Source organism: Hipposideros armiger, unplaced genomic scaffold (assembly GCF_001890085.2).
Source record: "Hipposideros armiger isolate ML-2016 unplaced genomic scaffold, ASM189008v1 scaffold_201, whole genome shotgun sequence".
NCBI lineage: Eukaryota > Metazoa > Chordata > Mammalia > Chiroptera > Hipposideridae > Hipposideros > Hipposideros armiger.
In genome coordinates, this window is record NW_017731551.1 from 749,650 (window position 1) to 770,934 (window position 21,285).

The 21,285-nt window shown below is 39.8% G+C and overlaps 1 protein-coding gene across 9 annotated transcripts in view; it reads right to left on the reverse strand.

Annotated features, from left to right (window-relative positions):
• Positions 1-21,285, reverse strand: part of DGKI (diacylglycerol kinase iota) — a 258,634-nt gene that overhangs the window by 63,880 nt on the left and 173,469 nt on the right. For 7 of the 9 annotated variants that reach the window (XM_019653280.1, XM_019653283.1, XM_019653281.1 and 4 more), the window contains 5 exons: positions 18,811-18,855; positions 8,208-8,277; positions 5,934-5,974; positions 4,936-5,063; positions 3,034-3,156 (listed from right to left, as the gene is read on the reverse strand). In XM_019653280.1, the coding sequence (XP_019508825.1) occupies positions 3,034-3,156; positions 4,936-5,063; positions 5,934-5,974; positions 8,208-8,277; positions 18,811-18,855 (407 nt within the window). The remainder of the gene's footprint in view (positions 1-3,033; positions 3,157-4,935; positions 5,064-5,933; positions 5,975-8,207; positions 8,278-18,810; positions 18,856-21,285) is intronic. The other 2 variants (XM_019653286.1, XM_019653282.1) reach the window with 1 other exon arrangement.

Here is a 21,285-nt window from a genome sequence, read left to right on the forward strand (position 1 = left end):
TAAGGTAGTTCCATTTTCAGATTTTTGAGGTGCCTCCATACTGATTTCCATAATGGCTGCACCAGCCTGCAGTCCCACCAGCAGTGCACCAAGGTTCCCTTTTCCCCACAGCCTCGCCAGCATTTGTTGTTTGTTGATTTATTGATGATTCAGAGCTCACACTCTTGAGTGAGCCCTTAACCAAGTGAGCCACTCGGCTGGCCTAAATTTTTAAAATATGATGTTGAATGAAATGGCAAGTTCCTAAGTGTATGCATTGTATGATCCTGGTGGTGGAGAGTACAAAGGTAAAATAATACAAAATAAAAAGGCCCATAAAACAATATATATTTTTATGCTAGTCTATGTTGTTTATGAATTGAAAGGCTTAATGCAAATAATACAAAACAAAAAGAAGATATATCAGGATGGTTAGCACATGAGCACCTTTCATATAATTTTTGTACTTATTTAGATTTAGGTATATTTAATTTACAGTTAATACATTTTAAATAAATGTTTATCATCATTATATTTTGTTTCGATCTCTTTTTTTAAAGAGCAAAAATATCTGCCTTAAAATCAATTCTCAACGATATTTACTTTGGGTTAGATTTATAGTCATATATACATATTGCACATACATAGTCTCCCTACATTGTAGAACTTTTCACTTTGCAAATGAAAAAAGAAAAACAAGCCAAAATAAATCTTTCTTGGGCAGTGGGGGTTTTGGGAACCCTCCGTTTGAACTGGCCCTTCGGGAAGATAGTGTAGCACAGTTGAAAATGCATGGAGTTTGGCAGTCAAGCCACCCTCACTCAAACCATAGTTTTCACACCTGTTATCTCGGGTGACCTAAGATGAATGTTTTAATCCTTGTGAGCCTCAGTTTACGCATTTGCTAAGCAATGGTGAGATGTAAAAGTTGTTGAAAGAATGAAAGTTTATTTAACTATGGTACAAAGTAGGAGGTATTCTATTAATAAATACCAGCTATTACTGACATTATTACATTACATATTATTATATATTTATATATAATTGCACTATTCCATAACTGCAATACCTATTTGTATCAGAGGCAGCGTCTGAAGGAAATAAAAGGATGTTCTTTATTGTAAATTATTTACTCTTTTAAAAAGGTGATTTAAAACAACCATTTTTATTCCGCTCACATATTCTGAGTCAGGGACTCAGGCAGAGCCCAGTGAGGATGGCTTGTCTCTATTCCACAATGTCTGGAGTTCAGCTGGGAAGACTCAGAGGCCAGCGGTGAATGATTGAATGCTACTTTGTTTGTTTTCCAAGTGATTTGGCAGATAACATTTTTTAAAGAGAGTCAGCTGCTCCAGTGTATTTTAAGAGCTAAGGTAGTATAAATGACCAGGAAAACCGATATCTACCAATGGAAGATCAATACAAAAAACGAAGAGAAATCCCTGAAAAGATAATACAACCCAAATGAAAAAAATAAGAGCTGATTTTAATACAGAGTCATAAGAACTTGGCCATTATGCAAACTAGTACATTTATTTGTGAATCTTGGGAAGAATATTTACCATCTTAGAAATAATCACTTCACATGTCATGATGTTTACATGAATATGCTCTATATAGAAAAACGAGGGTATAGGCAACTAGACTTAGATCATACTCTTCCTTTCTGAAATAGCTTGTATATAAGAACAACTAACACATTCATCCGGTTTCTCTAGGCTTAATTTCTATTTCTGGGGCTAATTAAAACTCTAATTTTCAAATAAATCTGCCCACAGCTAGGTGACCACTTTTTTTTTAGCCATCAATGGGTGGCTGACAGATCCTCGTTCACAAGCCTCAATTCTGTAGAAAATAGAAACGGAGAAACACTCTGAATTGTAAACAATCAAAACGCCATCAGAAACTAACAACATGGTTTAATTAAAAGGGAAAATCCATAGTAATTCACTTTTTTCCTTTCCACTCTTCACACAACAAAATAAGAGGTGGTACAGAAAAGCAATTAAAATGAAGTCACCCTGTGCCCTCAGAGTGTCCGAGTACAACCTTTATCAATGAAATAATTCGCTGCAGATTTCTCATTTTCCTCCCCTTTGTCATACGGAAATTGCTTCCTGCTTTCCTTTAGAAACAATGCATCTTCTCGCCTTTTCAGTGACCCCTAGGCTTCTCAGAATTTCAGTAATCTTGCTATTCCGTAAAAACAATAAGACAGTGTGGTTACAAGGCCAGTGTCCCTATTCGATGAGGGCCTGGGATGGGACTAGAACCCAGCCTGATGTCATGGGTTGCAATGACCTTGCATAACCTCTGAGATGGGGTGGTGGGCTTGATGCCACAAGGTGGGTGTGACTGAGGGTGGCTGTGACCACAGCCTGCACCTGTGGTCTCTACAGGATCAGACAGGAGTAACAGGACGGAGGGGACGCAGGGCACAAATGTGTCAACACTGTTGCAAACTCCTGACAGTCACCCTACCTCTGACCATAATTCGGGCTCAGGAGAAAACACACTTACTATTCTGATCTATGAACAAAGGCTGCATTGTTTACGCAGAGACTGAATCCGCTTTAACCAACAAAACCACCTGGCAGCATAACCCAGAGCACACGTCCACAGGCTCAGGACTGGACGCAACGAAACAGCTCTATCGGCACGTGGAGATGGTCACACAAACGAAAACCATGTCACCTCCACACTGCTCATGATCACTCTCATGCATGTCTTCACGACGCGGCCAACACAGGGACATCTGGTCACCATGGGATTCCAGTAAAGCAAACACTGGGGAGGTAGAAAGTAGTTCTAGAGCTCCGTGAAAGGTCTCGGTGTAGGTCCGGAGCAAGAGACATGAAAAGCGAAGCTCCACCAGGGGTTCAGGCGGCTAACAGTGAGCAAAGTGAGTAAAATGTCACACCAGGGGGTGACACAATCACGAGACAGCGTGAACATCACCGAAAAGAGACTCCTTCCCACTGGTGAGGGCCCCACGCACTCCTCTCCCAGCAAGCACAGGGGCACACAGGAAAAGAACAGAGAGAGAACTCTTACTGTAGCACACGGGAGTGGCTGAGATCTTTCATATCTGAGTCCTCGTAATGCGGAGTTATCATGCCCAGCCCACTATCACTCAGCATGCGTTTCCGTAGGCCAGGGTTCCACCAGTCTGACATTCTGGGAGAGAGAAGGGCACCAGTCATTTTAGCAAAGTCAGCCACAGGGCTCGCTCTACTCTTTCGCAAAGCGACTCTTGTCTCTAAACGTGGGAACAGAAATTCATCTTCATTGGGTATGAACACGGCACTTCGCATGGATCATTTCATTTCATTCCCCCAACCTGCACGATTCTTCCCTCTTTACAGATGAGAAAACTGAATTTCCAGAAGTCATTTAAAACGTGACATACAGCAGAAGTCATGGAGCCCGATGCAGAAATGCAGATGAGAAAATACCAAAGCCCGTCCCATTTCACTGCTTCCCTGTTCCTGATTTATTTCCAGAGGGGGCCCTGATGAGAAATAAGAAAGGGACTGATTCAAGGTCCGGTGGCTTTTCAGGCTGCTTTCTTTTTGGAGCTGGAGCTAACAGAGGTCTAACCCAGAGCAAAGCCATTTCTTTGGGCCATTATGTGACATGGGGAGAATGACAGGGAGGGCAAAGACCAGGGTGAGCTTGACAGAATGGGTTCACTCTTATCAGATCAAGGACCAGAGCCCAGATGGGCAGGGGTGGGAGGAAACCTCGCCTCCAGTGCCTACTGGTTCTGCAGTTGGACACTGCATCACACACATTTCCCACTCAACTAACAGGCTGGATTTATAGTATTATAGTCCATGGACTGCAAAGGTGCTTTTCTCCAGCGCCTTCTGGGACTCCCAGGGTTACATGGGACCACCCTATGCGCCTGTCAGCTTTCCCTTCATGCCAGAGCAGCTCCGAGATCACTATCGCTGGCTTCCGAAACACAGCAGATCTGTTCCATCCTGCCACTTCTGTCTTCTCTTAATGCCTCACTCACTCTGTATATACTATGGATATCAGCTGGCCCTGGCAGCGTGGGTGAGACTCAGAAACAGCAGCGATGGTCACATAAAGCAGTGAAGAGGGATGAACAGTCATAAGGGCTACTCAAGTGAGCATGTCGGTTTATAGTGAGTGAGTGTGTGTGCGTGGTTTGTATATGCTATGTGAGTGCATGTGTGTATACTTTCCAGGGAAAGCCTTATTTTAGCTATTTAGTCTTCATATACCAGTAAACCACTGAAATTCATTAGACTTCACAAAGGGCAGAGCTTTTTATCTGCTTTGATGTTGGTACTCGTGTTTCCCAAGGGCTTACATTAATACCTGCCATGTAAAAAGTCTAAATAAATATTTTTAAATTGTTGAAATAACTTAGAAGTGTTATTAATATTTTGGTGGTTCAATGCAGTGGCTAAATGCATAAGCTCTGGCATCAGAAAACCTGGGAGAGAATCTCGATTTTTCCATTTGTTTTCTGTGCAATATGGGAAAGTTACAAAACCCTCTAAGCATCAATTTTGTTACCCATGAATTTAGGATGATAACAGTACCAAATTTGCAGGGTCAGTATGAAATGATGACATGGTTTTTAATAACATACTATTTAATGAGAGAGACCACATTCACATAACTGCTATTACAGGATATTGGTGTTATTGTTCTGTTTTATTATTAGGTATTGTTGTTAATCTCTTACTGTGCCTAATTTATAAATTAAGTTTTATCAGAGGTATATATGTACAGGAAAAAACAGTCTATACAGGGTTTGGTAGTATCTGTGGTTTCAGGCGTCCACCGGGGGTCCTGGAACGGATCCCCTGCAGATAAGGAATGATGTCACTAGAAATGTCACGTCCAAAGCCACACAAGGCGCTGATGTCACCCTGTGGCCAGCTCCCCATCGCACCACCCGAGGCGATGCATACTCACCCTGAGGCCTGCTCCACCACCAGATCAGGCATTCCTGGCGGTGTCCCCGCCTGCTGCGACAACACCATATCCGGGTCCAGGATGAAAACTTCATCTTGAGAAATCTCCATCACAAAGTGCAAATGTTCCTAAGAATGAAAAAGAAGTCTGTCAGATGACTGACAGGAGGCTCAGATCCGTCATCTGAAGAAGAACAAAACAAAGCATTCTTGGTCTTGAGGAGTCATGAAATCCTGTGACATAGCAAATGACCACAGTGTATTTTCAAGGGCCTGGCCAGTGGAATTCCCTCCTTGAAGCAACATCATAGCAAGAGCTTGGAAACGGGGAGGGGTGAATGCCCCTTGGTGTGGATTCCCAGCTGACCAGGATCCTGTTGGGTAGAACCAGAGGTGGGCTTTCCTCTTCTTCCCAAACACTATTAAAAGAAGTGACATCCGCATGCAACTTGGTCCAGTACGCACGTACAAGAGCCTGGACTTACACCCCAGGGTCTGGTCGAGGCTAAGTAGCGTGGTTAACAACTGGTTTTATCACTGGGTTTCATACTGTACTCTCCGCAGGAGAATTTCCAGAGTGGGAGCACTTGTTATCATTCGGCATAAGAATTTTATTTTCTCATTACTGAACTCTGGGAAGTGAGGAGTTGAAACTAAGCAGCCTAGATATACCCTCAAGTTCTCAAATGTTTAAAGGCATAAAATTTGACTAGGCAGCAGTAAAAGTGGCAGTGTAAATAAAAATGTGGAGTGCAAGCTGGTGATAATATTCACAAGCCTCGTTATCTTCTATACTCATTTGTAAGGTCAAGTCCTATTACCTTGAGTGCACAAATCACAAAACACATGATGACAAATAAAATGCCCATAGCTTAGGCTAGGAGTACCATTCCAAAGTCTGTGACTGTTTCAGTTATAAAAGGGTATAAGGTTAGCTGCCAATGAAGTGTATTTACTTGGGATTTTTTCACTTTCACAAGTAAGCTCAAGAAAACTTACCTGAGATCTGTCTATTCGATAAAAGCGATCAGCAGAAGTTGCTAAGGGAAAAAAAAAAGTGTGTGGCATTCAGTGTCCTGTGATCTGGTGCTCAATTTACAACCTTCTGACCTACCATGTCAATTAAAAACCTTACATTCCACTCATGTGGACTACTGACTAGTTCCTAAATCTATTAAGAAAAACTCAGGACTCGTACGCCTCAGCTGCTGCTATCCTAGTGTTTAGCTAGCCTGTCTTTCTCCATTATATCTGCCTATTGAAATCTTACTTGTGTTTTAAGGACCAAGCACATGCTACCTCCTCTGTGAAACCTCGCTCGGTCCATCCTCCTGGTCCCAGACAGAACTCACTGCCCCTTCCCCTACGTGCATTTACGTTGCTTCTATTCTCACAGAAACTACCTCCACAGATAACCATGAGACTAAGATGATTGCCTCTTTAAGGGTTTGGGTTTCATTTATTCTTTTACATCACCAGATGTTAGCGCAGGACCTTATATAGAGCTGCAACTCCATATGTATTTAGTAAGTGAATAAAGTTAGAAAAAAAACAAAACTGTAGGTAGCCAGACTTCCCAACGAACTGATTCTCATTTTGGAAAAGAGCTTGAAGAGGCAGAGCAGGGACCTCATCTAGTATTAAGGAATCATTTCACTTTAAATCGGAGTCCCTAAGCTATGTTGGAAGAAATTCAAAACAGCAAAAAAAATAAAAAATAAAAAATAAATAAATAAATAAAATAAAATATATATATATATGCTCAAATTTTATATATATATATATATATATATATAAAATATATAATTTAAGCAGGCCCCCCCCAAAAGGGAATGGGCTGCAGCTGTGGCTTGAGAAAAAAAATCTTACAAACTGTTGGTTTTTTAAAAAAATTATTCTGATTAATCTTAATATTCAAAAGAATTATGTTTCTCTTTGCTTAAATCTGAGTCCATATATTATACATAGATTTTCTACAAAGCACATAGTACTAGAGGGAAAAATTCGAAATGCAAATAGCCATTCAAAAATCATAAATATTGAATGACTAGCTTTTCTCCAAAGGAAATGAGCTAAGAAACAACTATTCTCTCTGCCCTCAAAAATCAACAGGAGAATAAAATCTGCCCAAGAAGGACTTACTCTAGTTTGTTCTGTGTAATCACAACTGTAATTATCTTTTAAAGGTTTCTAATAAAACTATTTATAGAGTAAAACTCATCTGGGTTAAGACCATTTTCTACAAGTGTAATTTTATCTAAGACTATATAGAACAGGCTATATAGAGAACAATTCATGTAAGTGTTCATAGTATTCTTAAATATAAGTTGTTTCTCTGTGGGTTCAGGAAACACAAGTGATTGTGTTTCTCATCAGTAGGGAATAAAACAGCTGGAGAAAAAAAAACAGTGTAAATTACCTTCAGAGGTAGTTGACAAACCATTAATAAAAACCTATGTCATGATTTATGTGGGTTAGATTTCATATAGATACAAGCTCTCATATTCATAACCTGGCCACACACTCACACTTCTTGGCTTCTCTTATCCACATTTATATCCTCTCAGATATATACACAGATAAACAAGAGTGGGGTCTATGATGAAAACCACATGTCCACATCGACAAGAGGGACACTGAGTAGCGAGCATATACGCAGAAATGTACTTCAATATGGGTCACTGGATAGAAAAGTAGGATTGGGCAAAATCTAGGGAGCGAGAAATGCTTGCAATGGAAAATGGACTCATTAACCAATCAGAAAATTACTCAGCTATTAAGCATTCAATATCATGCTCAACAGAGCAGATACGAATGCAACTGAAATTCTCTACAGTTGGATAAAAATTTATGCATCCTACTGAAATGATGGTTTAACGAAAACTACATGAAAGTTCTAAAATATGCAAGCGACACACATGTAAGTACCCATCCCATGTTACTGAACCCATCTAATGGCCCCGATTTAAGACAGGGATTCGTCACGTTTCAGGAAATGGGGGGGCACTCAAAGGGAAATGTCGGCTTGAGGGACTTGATGCTGACTGACAGGTTCAGCCAGAGTTAACCAACTTGCTTTGAGGGAGATGACATCAGGAAGGTGTGTCGCAGCATCAGCAAGTCCACATCGTTTGAGATGCAAATACGATCGTATGGAGCCATGTATAAGGTTTCTGAATAATCCTTTGGAAAATTGGAGTCCACTTCATCCATCGACGTCTTGCCCTGCCTTTCCCCAGCCCCCGGCCCTCCAGGAAATACACAGACACTCACCATCTAGAAAGCACCACCGTGGGGAGAGCCTCTGAGCTGAGAGTGCCCTGGGGAAGGAGGTTTCTTGGTCCTGAAAAGAGAGACACATCTCCGTGGCTCCATCTGAATGACCCGAGGGGCTTCCCTCACTCAACAGACACTCTACCGTATCCCCTATTTCTAAGAGTGAGCACCCTTTCCTAAGCACAGCACTGGTGAGAAACCATATCTTTTTACTAGAAACAGAACTAGGGGCTCTGCTTCGAAATGAATTATTCCACATAGAGCTCCCACATAAAATTTCTAACGTTTTAAAACAACTCCCACATCAAGTTTCCAGGTTTTCAATTATTTCATTAAACATTTATAAATGGTTGGACTTGGGACATTTACTGCCTCCGAGGAACTTCTTTCTCTTTGTGAGGCTGAGGAACTAGTGGCAGCTGGCTGTCACTTCCATGTCGGTTCTCCACACCGGTATAAAAATTTCCCCTACTAAGAGAATCTCTGCCAATGATAATTTAGAAAATAAATTAAAAAGTGCACTCTAGTTTCCAAGCCTTCTAGCTCCGGCTTATAGTGAAACTGAACTCACTGGCAGAAATAGGACAAATGAGGAGGGGGCCGGTTTCTGGGGGAAAGACACTCAGGATTTGACCCTTATAGGGATTGGAGATGTTCAGATATAGGGAACATCCTTGGAGAGCAGCTGGGTGTGGATGATCTCTGTGCACAGAGGGGTCAGAAGGAGGAAATGAGAATAACAGAAGTAATATGAGAGCCAATCAGAGGTTGTACTGATGTCCTTGGGAATTGAACCAACACTCCTTGCTGCACTTGACAATCAGGCAAAGCCTACGAATAACTCAGTGGTTTCTTAAAATGTGAACCCTGGAACAGCAGCATCAGCTGGGAACTTGTCAGAAATACAATTCCCAGGAACCACCCAGGGTTGACAGGGCTCTGGAGGTGGAACCCAGCAATCTGCTTTACACGGCTTTCTGGTGAGTCTGATGTATGCTCATGTTTTAGAGCCATGGACATGAAGTTACCAGGACAAAAGGGGCCCATTTTGTTATTAGAAAGCTTGGGTATATGGAGTTTTTCATATGAATGGATTCTGTAAATCAAATAATTGATAGAGGAAAATTGGTGTCACTGAGGACTGGTACCAAAATTTATATTTATACATATAGAATGGATATAGCTATGGACACAGAAAAATATATGTTCCTCCTTGTTGAACTGGCTTTGCCACCCTGATGGTTAAGCTAAATGAAATCTTGACATGTGCTCAGTACGTATTTATACGAGAATTATGTTAGAAATTTTGAGAATTATATTTTGACACATGCAATATCTTGTTTTAAGGAAACTTAAGGTTCTTAATGCACTTTTATAAAACATATAAAGCTACCAACATGTCTCAGTTTGGTGAGAAATATAATTATAAATCAACAAATTTAAAAGTTATTTGAAATATTTAGTGAAAGGAACTGTGAAAGCTGATAAAGATATTAAACAGAAACATGGCTGTCTTCTCTAGGAGTAAAGGGACTTAAACACCAAGGACACTTGCTAAATTTTGCTGTCGAATAGGCTACCGAGATCACCATTAAAAAACATCCTTAATTCCCTAGTAAAAATTGACACTGAAAGAATACAGAAATACTTGATTTATGTAAAAAAAAAACCTAAAAATTAATAATGATATTGCTCAAATATTCAAATTAGAGAATACTGCATATTATTCAGCTTAGTTTTATAAAATGCAGATCGATATATTGCCTTAGCCACATGACTCACCCACAGACTAGTAAGGTACTAATAATACTGATATAATTGTATGTTTTTTTATGTGCGAGTCTGTGAGTCTGGAGAATTTTATGCATGTGCCAGGCTTTTCTTCATTTATTTTGTCTATTTTCTGTTCATTTATTTATTCTCACTTTGACTCACAAAGCACTTGCTATAATATAACTCAACTTCCTTAAAGACATTTTGTTTAAACAGAACTTTATCAGTTTGCTCGGTGAAAACACAACGGTCGACCTAGAGCTCTTTAGAACACTTCAAATACTACATCCAAAAGGGTCTCTAAATAGGTCCACCAATCCTTGAACTCCCTGAAATTTTATGCTAAATTTGGTGTGTCTATGTGCATGTGCATTTTCCAGGACAGAGGGACCACTTTTTCCCCATAGATTATCAAACCCCCAAAGGTTAAAAAATGACTAATTCAGTAGTAAAAAATTTAGGTCAGAGATAATTCAACAAAACCAGAAGATTCTAATCAGTAAAATGCCTTAACAATATCCAGACATACAAGAATAGAAATTACTATTTCAAAGTTACTGGTGATTGCAGTATCAAACAATGGAAGCTATCTTTCTGATCTTGTAGCTATTTTCTTAGTAGTGGGCTAAATTCAGGCCAATCTCTACCCAGAAGGAGGCAATAAACTTTTCGCTGATTTCCATCCATGGTCCCTCCCAAATGTTTGGTTTCAGCTCTCTAAATAAAGTGCTGTACGTTCTTCTACTTGTGTTTATTTTTTGAAAAACAGACAAGTGGAAAACATATATATATATATATATATATATATATATATATATATATATATATATATATATATACATACACACACAGTAAAACCTTGGATTGTGAGTAAAGTGGTTTGCGAGTGTTCTGCAAGACGTTAAAATGTATTTCTAATACATTTTAACATGGTAAACGAGTGATGTCTTGCAATATGAGTAGTTTGTTTCTGGAACACACTATGCTCGCAAACCAAGGTATTACTATATATATATATATATATATATGTATATATATATATATATATATGAAGTATTATATTGCCTTAATAATTGAAATTAAATGATACTTCACTAATTAAAGGCAAGGGAATCTCATGAAAAAAATTTTATTGAAAAATAATGGGATACTTTTTTGTTCCCACTTGAAGATTAAAAGGTTCCCTGAACTAGGTTTGCATCCTCTCATCTCCCTCCTTTTTTGAAGCTTTCAACCTTATTTAAAAAAAAAAACCCAACCAACCAAACAAAAAAACTATTCAGGGGACAGTTGCTAACATAATGTGGTCCTATGTTAAAAGTGATTTGAATTCCAAAGGAAAAATGTAATATCTCCTCAATCTAGGGAAGATTTATAATGCAAAGCAATTAAATTACTTATTTTAAAATGTCACATATTAAAAAGATATATAAAAGCAGTGAAACCTCAACAAAATTTTCCCCTTGGATCTAATCTAGTCTACATATACATACTGGGGTGCCAAAAACATGTATACAAGTGGACACTTTGGTCAGCGTTGCTCAAGCAGTAGTTTGCCGTAATCAGAAGTGTCTGGACACTGATGGGAACCACTTTGATCACTTCTTTTGCAGAAGTCAAACATGACTTGTATTTATCTTTTGTTACTGGTATATATTGAGTATATATACAATTTTAAATGTATATACAATTTTAATATAGTTTTCCCTTCTTAAAATGGGTGTACATGTTTTTGGCACCCTCTGTATGTACCGAGGTATGTGAATGTGTATAACGTTGTATAGATGTAGAAAAAGGTACAAAATGATACAGAGCAGAAAAGTGCTATCCTAATGTGTACTTTGGGTGGGGGGTTAAAAATCAAGCAGAAGTCTGGAATTCTGTACCATCGGAAAACTACAATAAGCCAAGATTATAAAAGCTGGCAGACTTCAGGACACAAGTAGTTAAAGTCAAGAGAAATACCTTGAGGATCTTAATGTCAAAGGAAAATGCACATTTGGATGGATTAAACATGGAGCAGGAATTAAGGGAAGCAGATTGTGAAAAGGAATTCACAGGAATTCAAAGCCATGGTCCATGAACTTCTTTCTGACATGCAAAACTAGTGATGGTCTATAGGAGGCTGGGTTCTTATGCATTCATATAATTCCTACATCTTGTCTATCTGCACCCCTTTCTCTCCTACTTAGAAAAGAGAATTATAACACCAGGGAGTGATGTTAGTACAGAAGTAACATTAAATTTGCTGACATTTTGTTTTAAATAACTCTCATTGCTAACACATTGTGGGGAATACACCTCACATCAGGTAAACAGCTCGTTGCCAACAGAGGGCCGGGAACAAAGGATGAGTAGGTGGCCCTGGCATTAAGAAATCCTGGGGGCCGGCCGAGTGGCTCAGTTGGTTAAGAGCTTACTCAAGAGTGCGAGCTCTGAGCAACAGCGGTTCGAGTCCTGGCCCAAGCTGAGCTGCCACTGAGCTGCCAACAGGTGGCAGGATGGCTCAGCTAAAAAAAAAAAAAGAAAGAAAAGAAAAAAAAATAAATCCTGGATTCAGTGCTGTATAGACCATGAATCAGACCGGAGAAGGAAAAGAGGAGTGAGGGAAACAAAAGGGCCCCTCACAAGAGGACAAATTTGGGCCCCAAGGACAGACCTTTCATGGACCTTCTAGAGTAGACATGGCGGCATCCATGTCACTAAACAAGAATGGCCAGAAGTATGTTTGTTTTGGTGCACATTAAAATAAACGTACAGAGCTAATTTCTGATAGAATCATACAAAAAGAAAAAAGAAAACAAGCTTTAAGATATGCACCTTTCAAAAGCATCTGACAGTATATACTTAAGAAATGTGATTGTGTAAATGCAGCTATGTTTCAGGAGGTCTTCACATAATTACCTGAGCTGTGCCACTAACTATCACATTGGTAGCTTTCGGTGCTAATTTAGGGCTGCTAATCTCCTCAGTCCTCTCAAAGTGCATAGTCAAATCAATGATTCATCTAAGAGATAAGATACTTGACTTGCTCGTTTTTTGATTTTTTATTTTTCTTCACATAAATGGCGCCATTTAGATGAACGCAACTGTCATTGCCCTATAATGTAGGCAGAATGATATAACCTTGGACATACCATGCTCCTTTCTAGTTTAAAGGTAATAATCTTCTAAAATTGCATGCTCCTTAGATGAATAATATTAACAAATACTGCTCATTTCAAAAATCTCTGATATGTGAATTTTCTCTTTTGATATATGCTAATGGAAATCAATTTCTCATGCTAAAAATATAGCCACAGGCATGAAAGCAAACCTGATATTTGATATATATATATATATATTTCATATATATACTTATACACACACATACATAAACACACACACATTTTTAAGTCAACTGGCATGAATTATATGTAATTTACAAGGAAATTATCTGAACCACTATTTGGATACACATGCCAAACTTGCCCTTAATTTAGATTCAATTACTTGTAGCTGATGCACACATAATTTAATGAAGGCACAGCAGCACCATTACACACTCCAGTAGGTTATCCAATTAAGCAATATTCACCTAGCATTTAACTATACCTTCACCGTGAATGAAACTCATTTTCTTTCATAAAACATAGGGAAGACATAAGCAGAGGCAAAACAGAAGGCCCTGTGGGTGGGAATCCCTGCTTCATTTAATAATGTCCAGTCAACAATTGATTTATTTTTTAATTTCTCTCTTGTTTCCCCATCCAAATTTTTCACCTGTCTGCCTTGACATCTCCTGTGCCCAACCTATCTATTCATTCATTTTTTTTCTCTCCTTCCATCACCAAGTTGTATAACAATCTCTTCTCATCCTTGGTGAATAGATGCATCAGGGATAGTTAGAAATAGGTGTTTATGCATCTCAGTCTACTGCTAATCCCAAGTAATAGATTTGCTATTATTATTTTTACCTTTCAAACCTCTTCCCTTGAAACCAACTGTACCACTCACAACTCCTGCAGCAGAAAAATACAGAAATGGGATGCCCATTTTCAAAACCAGCTTTGAAAGATGAAGAAATAGTTATGGTGTGGAAGGGGATGGCAAAGAGAGGAGTTCTAACATTTTCAAGAGCCCTTTTTTTTTTTTTTTTGCATGAAAAAGTCCTCCATTAAACACAATATCCTCCTCCCCCTCCCTCTCCGGGTGTTTTAGCAGTATTCACTTGTAACAGCAAAAAGACCTGGCCCCAAGCAAGTCTTATTTGAATATCTTGTCCAATCTACTTCTGACAGCGTTGATCTAACCCTAAGGAATAACATTCTACAAAGTTCCTAGCTAACTCCTGTCCTTCTCAAAGATAAGATAAATGAATTCCCAGGATGACTCCCTTAAACTGGCTTCAGCCCATCCATTGAAAGACTCTTCTAGAATCCGGAAAACAAATTAAGGAGGAAGAGATTTCAGAGAAGAGAGACAGATGGCTAAGGGTAGCCAGTACTAAGAGAAGATAAAGAAATCATATTGTGTGGGCAAACACTGTTTACTTAGGACTAGACAGCGCTCTGGTGAACACAACACAAATCTACCCCCACCCACATCCGAGGGTGATCAGGAAGGTATGTAGAAAAAAAAAAGGAGGTCAGAAGATAAACAAATAGATCTAGGCTCAGATCTGACCAAGGATTTTTCTTCAGTGAAAGACATCTCTAAACCGTTACATCTATTTTGAAACATCCCAACCATTCTAGCGGTTAAGTAAATCAATTATTAAAGAGATATCACTGGAGTAGATCCCTTTTTGAACCTACTGTTGAATCCTACTATATTCATCAAACTCTCAAATTATTTGCCCATAATATTCTGGAAAGCGCACATCTGTAAGCCAACTACATCAGTACCTTGGGGTGCATTACATTGGGGAAATGGGGAAACTGTCTACAAAGAACCCTAATTTTGGCTCGTTTCATTGCTCCCGGTTCTTTATTCTACTCAACCATATCCATAGATGACTCTTTCTTTTTCCGTCGTTGCTTTCTCTCTTTCTGCTCCTCTGTTTCCTCATCTAGGACTTATATCTGCCTGTGGTCTCCAATCACATCCCTGAGAGCCATCAGAATGACTCAGGGTCTCTCAAGCTCCTCTCTACTGACATTTGGGGCTGGATAAGGAACTGTCCTGTGAATTGTAACATGGTGAGCAGCATCCCTGGCCTCTAATCAACAGATTTCAGCAGCACCACTTCCTCCAACCATGACTCACAAAAACGCCCAAACTGCCAAAAGTCCCATACGAGGGACAAAGTCTTCCCCAGTGGAGAGACACTAGAATGGCTGAATGTGCTTCTACTTCTTAGTAACTTCATGACTTGGGGTTAAACCAGGATATAATGAAGTCTACAGAGGGAGCTGAGAAGAAATTACTTCAGAAATCATCTTTATCAATTAGGTAGGCAGAATCCAATTTCTCTATGAATTCTAGCTCAGCTGCAGAGCTCACGGATATCCAGACTCCATAAGCACAATGCGTGCTGCTTGTCTAAATTATCGGTTACAGGATCCATGAGATGCCATTAGAATGGAGCCGCCTTCGTATTTTCATCTCGGAAATGGTGCAGGCAGGAACGTTCGGCAGGCTATAAATATCCAGCAGGCTCTTGGATAACACAGTATGTATGCCTTGTTAGGTTAATACAAGGTGTCATTTTTTGAGCCTTCGTGCTTTGTTGGCAATTCACTATGAATGTGGGAAAGGAAGAAACCAAAGCAACGAAATGCTCAGCTGGCTGGGAGCTGCCATACGCCTCGCTAATGAGGTGTCTCGGGCACTTGCTTGTACACCTTTCTAAATGCTGGTTTTCTCTTGAGTTGTTTGCTAGCCTTCAAAAAGAGTCTGGTAAAATCCCAACTGCTAATTAGTGAACTGACAGGAAGTCTCAACTTTTTAAACTTATTGGTGTTTATTCGTTCTATCGAGGTTAATTCTTCAAGCACATTTAGTGCCATCTCATACACAAGAAAGTTCATTAAAACGCGCTGAAGGTATTTTGTGGTCCACGTTTCACCCCTAACGCCCACCGAGACAGACTAGAGTTTCTGACATTACTGGTTCCTGCATTAGAAAGCAAAAGATGTAGTATTCAATTTCCTGCCAGTTGGTTTTGTCACTTTCTGCATAAAACTAAGAGCACCTCTATCCCATGGATTGTATGTACATCCTCAGAAAAATAGAAAAATCATTCTACATCATCTCAAACTCTCAAAAGCATCTGACACATTTCATGACTTCTTCCTTTTTGGAAATATGTGTCACTCTTGGCTTTCACGATGCCACCTTCTTCATTTCCAGCTTTCCTGCTGTTTGTCTCCGTTTCCATGACTCTTCCTGGCTGATTGTTCTCTTAAACTTGTGTTCTTCTTGATCAATCAGTAGACACAGCTATGACCCTGGGCCTTCCTCTTTATCCAAACTCTCCCTAGCCTCAGAGTTTTGAGGACCATCAAGTTGCTAACGACTCTCAAATTTCTATCTTCGGGCCTCCGTTTTTCAATGAGCTTTAAAATCGACACATCCAACTTTTCTACTCTTGGATCTAAGAGGCATATCAAAATTAGTGGCAGCTGAAACAGAACTTTTTGTCCACCGCCCTCCACCATTCCTCCTCCTGTCTGCCCAAGGTCCCAGCCAAATGAGAATGTTTATGTCCCCCCAACTCCTTGCCTCAACAGGCTCTCCTTTGTTCTGCTCAGGAAATCTCACCACCCTTCCTAGTTTCTGGCCATGTGGATTCAAGCTCAGTCTCTTTCAGTTAGGCTTCCTGTTTAATGGGCAGATCCTGGGTTTCCCTCCGTTTCTTTTACTCCAGCTTTCCCTTACTACCCAAGGATTCTGCTTTTTATAACTCTGCAAGGAGGGCTGTGGGCAAAGTGACACTCCTGACCACTCATCTTTGATCAGTGCCTTGGTGACCTTATATGGTCAGTGGACAAAACCTTTTGAAGTAACATTGATAATGCAGCACTTTTGACACCGAGGTTTGATGTGACTGCAAGTAAACAAAAAATATTGCAAAATTTTGATATAGTCAGATAAATACCATTAATCCTTCTGCATGTTTTTATGATCACATGATACCTGAAATAAATATCCTTATCATAGTTTAGAGTCTCAACCATTCTCTGATCTCTTGTGGATATGTACAAATATGGCATAAAGAAAACATGGTACAAAATATCTACATTATCAAAACTCTCACACCAAAATAACTACATCAAATAAGCCAGAAAAATAAATGCATTCGATTCCTAAAACCAGTTACAAGAAATGCCTGAAATGTGTACTTTGATAAAATTTAAAATGTCCATGAGTAAAAAATACAAACCTTAGAGCCACCACAGCGCCAATTTTTAAAAAGTAGCGATCAGTTTTAGCCTTTAAAAGCATATTTTAAAAATAAAATTACACCTAGGTAAAAAAGGCAAATAACAACGTGAGAAATCTTGTGCTTATCTAAAAAATAAAGTGGAAATTTGCCTTTTAATAGTTAGTAAAAACAGTCTCAGAAGTAGAGCTCATTTTCCCAAGGAAAACACAGTCTAATAAGTGAATTCACACCCTTTCTGTTGCTGCCAGATAGGAGGAAGGCTTTGGGATAATGGGGTACTTTGAGAAATAAACATACCAACAGAAACAACACCAAGACCATCCAGTCATTCAGCCTCAGGACAATAAGGCCGCTTTGGCTGAGGGTGCAGAGTATTGGCAGGGGAAGAAAGCTACCTAGAGGTTATAGGTATAGGGTTTTAAAACTTGTTTTTGTTGTTTATGCAGAAGGATGCTAAACTGGAAGTTCGTGTGTTACAAAATAGGAGGTGCTAAACCAGGTTTTACAAATTTAGACACCTTTAAACCCCTCCCCGCTGTGTAGGTATAAAAGGGTCTAGGAGATGATACATTTGGAGAGCCACTGGCTCCCACGCATCCCTCCCAGCAGGCAAGGGTACTGGGCTTCTCAGAGCAAAGGGCTTTAGGGACCACTCAGAGAGCTTTGCATGAGTCCTGGCAGTTTGGGGTGATACTGTGCACTGATATGTGAGTCATGCTTGAGAAATCTAACGGGTCAGAGGATGGCTGAAGATTCCTGTGCAGAACAGCAGAGGTGGGGGAGAAAGCGAACTCCCAAAGACCCTTGGGGCAAAGGGTAGCTAAGTGTTCTGCGTGGACGGGATGTGCATCATTAGTGAAAGGCAGGCAGGGTTTACAGAATCCTGTCCAAAAGACTAGGATGGGCCAATCAGATCGCACTTTAGAATGTTTGCTGGATGGTTGTGGGAAGCAGAGAATTCACCTTCCTGAATGTAAAGGAGAAACATACAGCCCGGGTTGCTGGTGGCAGCCACCAAACACCTAGTTCAGAGGTGAAATTGACAGAAAAAGGAGAACAGAGCCAAAACACCAGCAGAAAAGTGGAGCATGCACCGGGGCCAAATGGTCTGTAAAACCCACCCTTGATCTAAACTTTTTGCTGATGTGAACCAATAGACTCTTGTCCTGTGAAATCTGAGTTAAGTTTGAGTTTTCTAGCATTTGACAGTGAAAGCACTTCACTATAAAATCTTTTCTAAATAATGTGACAGAAAATCCACAGTCGAAATTTGTGCTAGACTAGGATTGTCCAAAACCAGAAAAAAGTGCAAAAATATCAGAATGCCAACTTCACTTGGTTCTTAGCGCGAACTCTCTCTAGGGAAGATACGAGCTCTAATCCAAATGAGACCTTAATTGAAAGATGAACTTCTTTTGGCCGGAAGGTACGAAACAGGGAGAGTAAATTATGTGTTACCTGGTAATGAACTCTGTGGGAGCCAGAAGAAACCGACTGCAGGTCCTAATGAGAAAATGGAAAAAAAAAGATATAGCCATAACTTAAAATTAGTTTGCACAAGCTGCCCTCACAACTCTATCAACTGAACTCCCACTTTACCGTTATTGAGGTCACCTGGAAAGTGTCTAACTCACCCAAATTCATCAAGATTAAACAAAGACGACACTGTCAAAAATAATAAAAGCATACCAAGTTGGACTGAAAGAAGAAAGGCCATTTAGCTATTGGGACATGAATTTTACATAGTGTTTAGAGGCACATAATATTTTATACTTTTGAGGATAAAGAAGACCGAAAGCAAAAGAAAGGCAATTTTGTTATAATAATCGGGGGCCATGTTGCCTTTGCACCTGAACTTTTGGTTTGTGAAGAGAGCTTCTGAAGTCCCTTTAAGCGCTTAGAAAGAATTTATTTATCGCAGGCCCAACACATACTGTCATGGTAACTGTGTTTATATTGTGGTTTACACTGATAAGTTGCTTGGCAAACAGGTTTTCGTAGACTGCAAAACAGAAAACCACTGGGCACCTCTGTATGATCACGGAGTGCAAATGAATAGGGTTGAAATTAATGAGGTTTTACTGGCAGATTCTGAGAGCCTGGCTCCCTTTATAAAGTTTTATAACTAAGGCGTCACCGTTGTCATGTCCTGCAGGCTTCCGTGTTAATGAGCGCGGCGCTTCTATTTACAAATGTCAGCAAAGCCTGGGTAACTTTGTCTTCATACCTGCTTCCCACAGGCTTGTCAACTTCCTCTCCTTGCCCAAGTGAGTTTTAAACATTTTCCTCTTTGAGTTTGCTCTTTCCTAGTTGCTTTAATCCCACTTTTAATTAAATATTGGTGTGATGAGCATGCCAATAAGTTGGTTTTTAACAAAGCCAACTTATCAGTTATGTATTTTGCTACTGCGAAATCTGGTTACCCAAGTGTGAAGAAAAAAAAAAAAAGGTTTGCGTAGCCATTGTGATTAACTTTTTATTGCAGGCTTTTTAAGTGAGGTTCCATAATAAAACACATACAGGGTTTTTCAAAATGAGATGCTATGTGTCCTAGGAATATTGATTTAGACCCGTGTCACATGCTAAAAAGCTCACAAATTTTAACATGTTGAAGTTATCCTTAATAAAAATAGCCAAATGAAGCCACAAGTATAAAATGTGTTGACTTTTCTTCTCTTACCCATTATCAGTATTCAAAATTTGACATTTTTCTCAAAATGTATCTCTAGCTTTAACAATGCTGATGAGAAAAAATAATAATTTTTCACATTGTTTTATGCCTCCTACCTGAATTTATTTCCACCCAAAGAGATAAAATCTAATATTCAAAGCGAACTGGCTGCAAATTGAAAGGATTTTAAACACTATTTATAGCTTCTTTATTTTTCATATTTCCTCATGTATAGTATGCTGTCAGAAAGAGGGTTGCTCATCTTGGGGTATCTATAAAAAAAGACCCAAGAGCTTTAAAAATACAAATGTCTAGACCACATCCAAAAAATAGTGATCCTAAGGTGCATCTTTCGTCAAGAAACAATGATAAAGAAGAGGCTATTTATGCTCTGTGCCATTTGTAAAATGAACAGAGTGAATACTCCCCCACTAGTTGCAAAAGCAACTAGTGACAATTGCAACGCTGGGTTTGGGTCTCCTGGCTTTGCTGGTGCAGTTCAAATTCATGGGAATGTCATATATGAGACCTCTTTCTTTCTCCTTCTCTATGGTAAGACGAAATTGAGAAAAAGAATAGATCATTCTTTTGTGTTCTGACACAAATTCCTATGAAATATAGAAGGTTTTTCTTTCCTGTAGGAGTTATATATTTTTTTAGAAAAACTCTAGCTGTCTCTGACGCAGTCTGTGCTGAATACAAAACATTAAATAACCCCAGATCTGTTTTCTTTTATTATTTATCAGTGCCCTTGGAAATTCTGTATAGCTCAAAAAATACAGGTATGTAGTCTGGACCCAAATCATAGTTACGGATCACACTAGCACAACATCACCTTGGAGTTAATCCAATCGATCCTTTCCCATCTGAACCACCTGAGCAGGGAAGTTAGCAGGGAGTGGGGGAGGGAGAAGATGGGGTGTATAATTAAAAGCCAAGGACACCCCGGGCCGGCAGAGTGGCGTGTTGGTTAAGAGCTGGCTTGGGATGCCAGCTCTGAGCAGCAGGACCCCGGTTCAGATCCCACATGAGGGCCAGTGACACTGCCCTCTACAGCTAAGATGGTGAGCAGCAGATCGACCTGGAGCTGGGCTGCCATGCATCGCCGGTGACAGCGTAGGCTGCAGCCCCTGCTGCAGTGGGCTGCCATGGGCTACTGTTAGTGGCTGGCAGCAGGTGTGAGCTGCCAAGAGCCGCTATGAGCAGCCATCCTTAGGCCAGTGACCTATCTGCCTTACCCGGGAAGAGTGCAATGATAATAC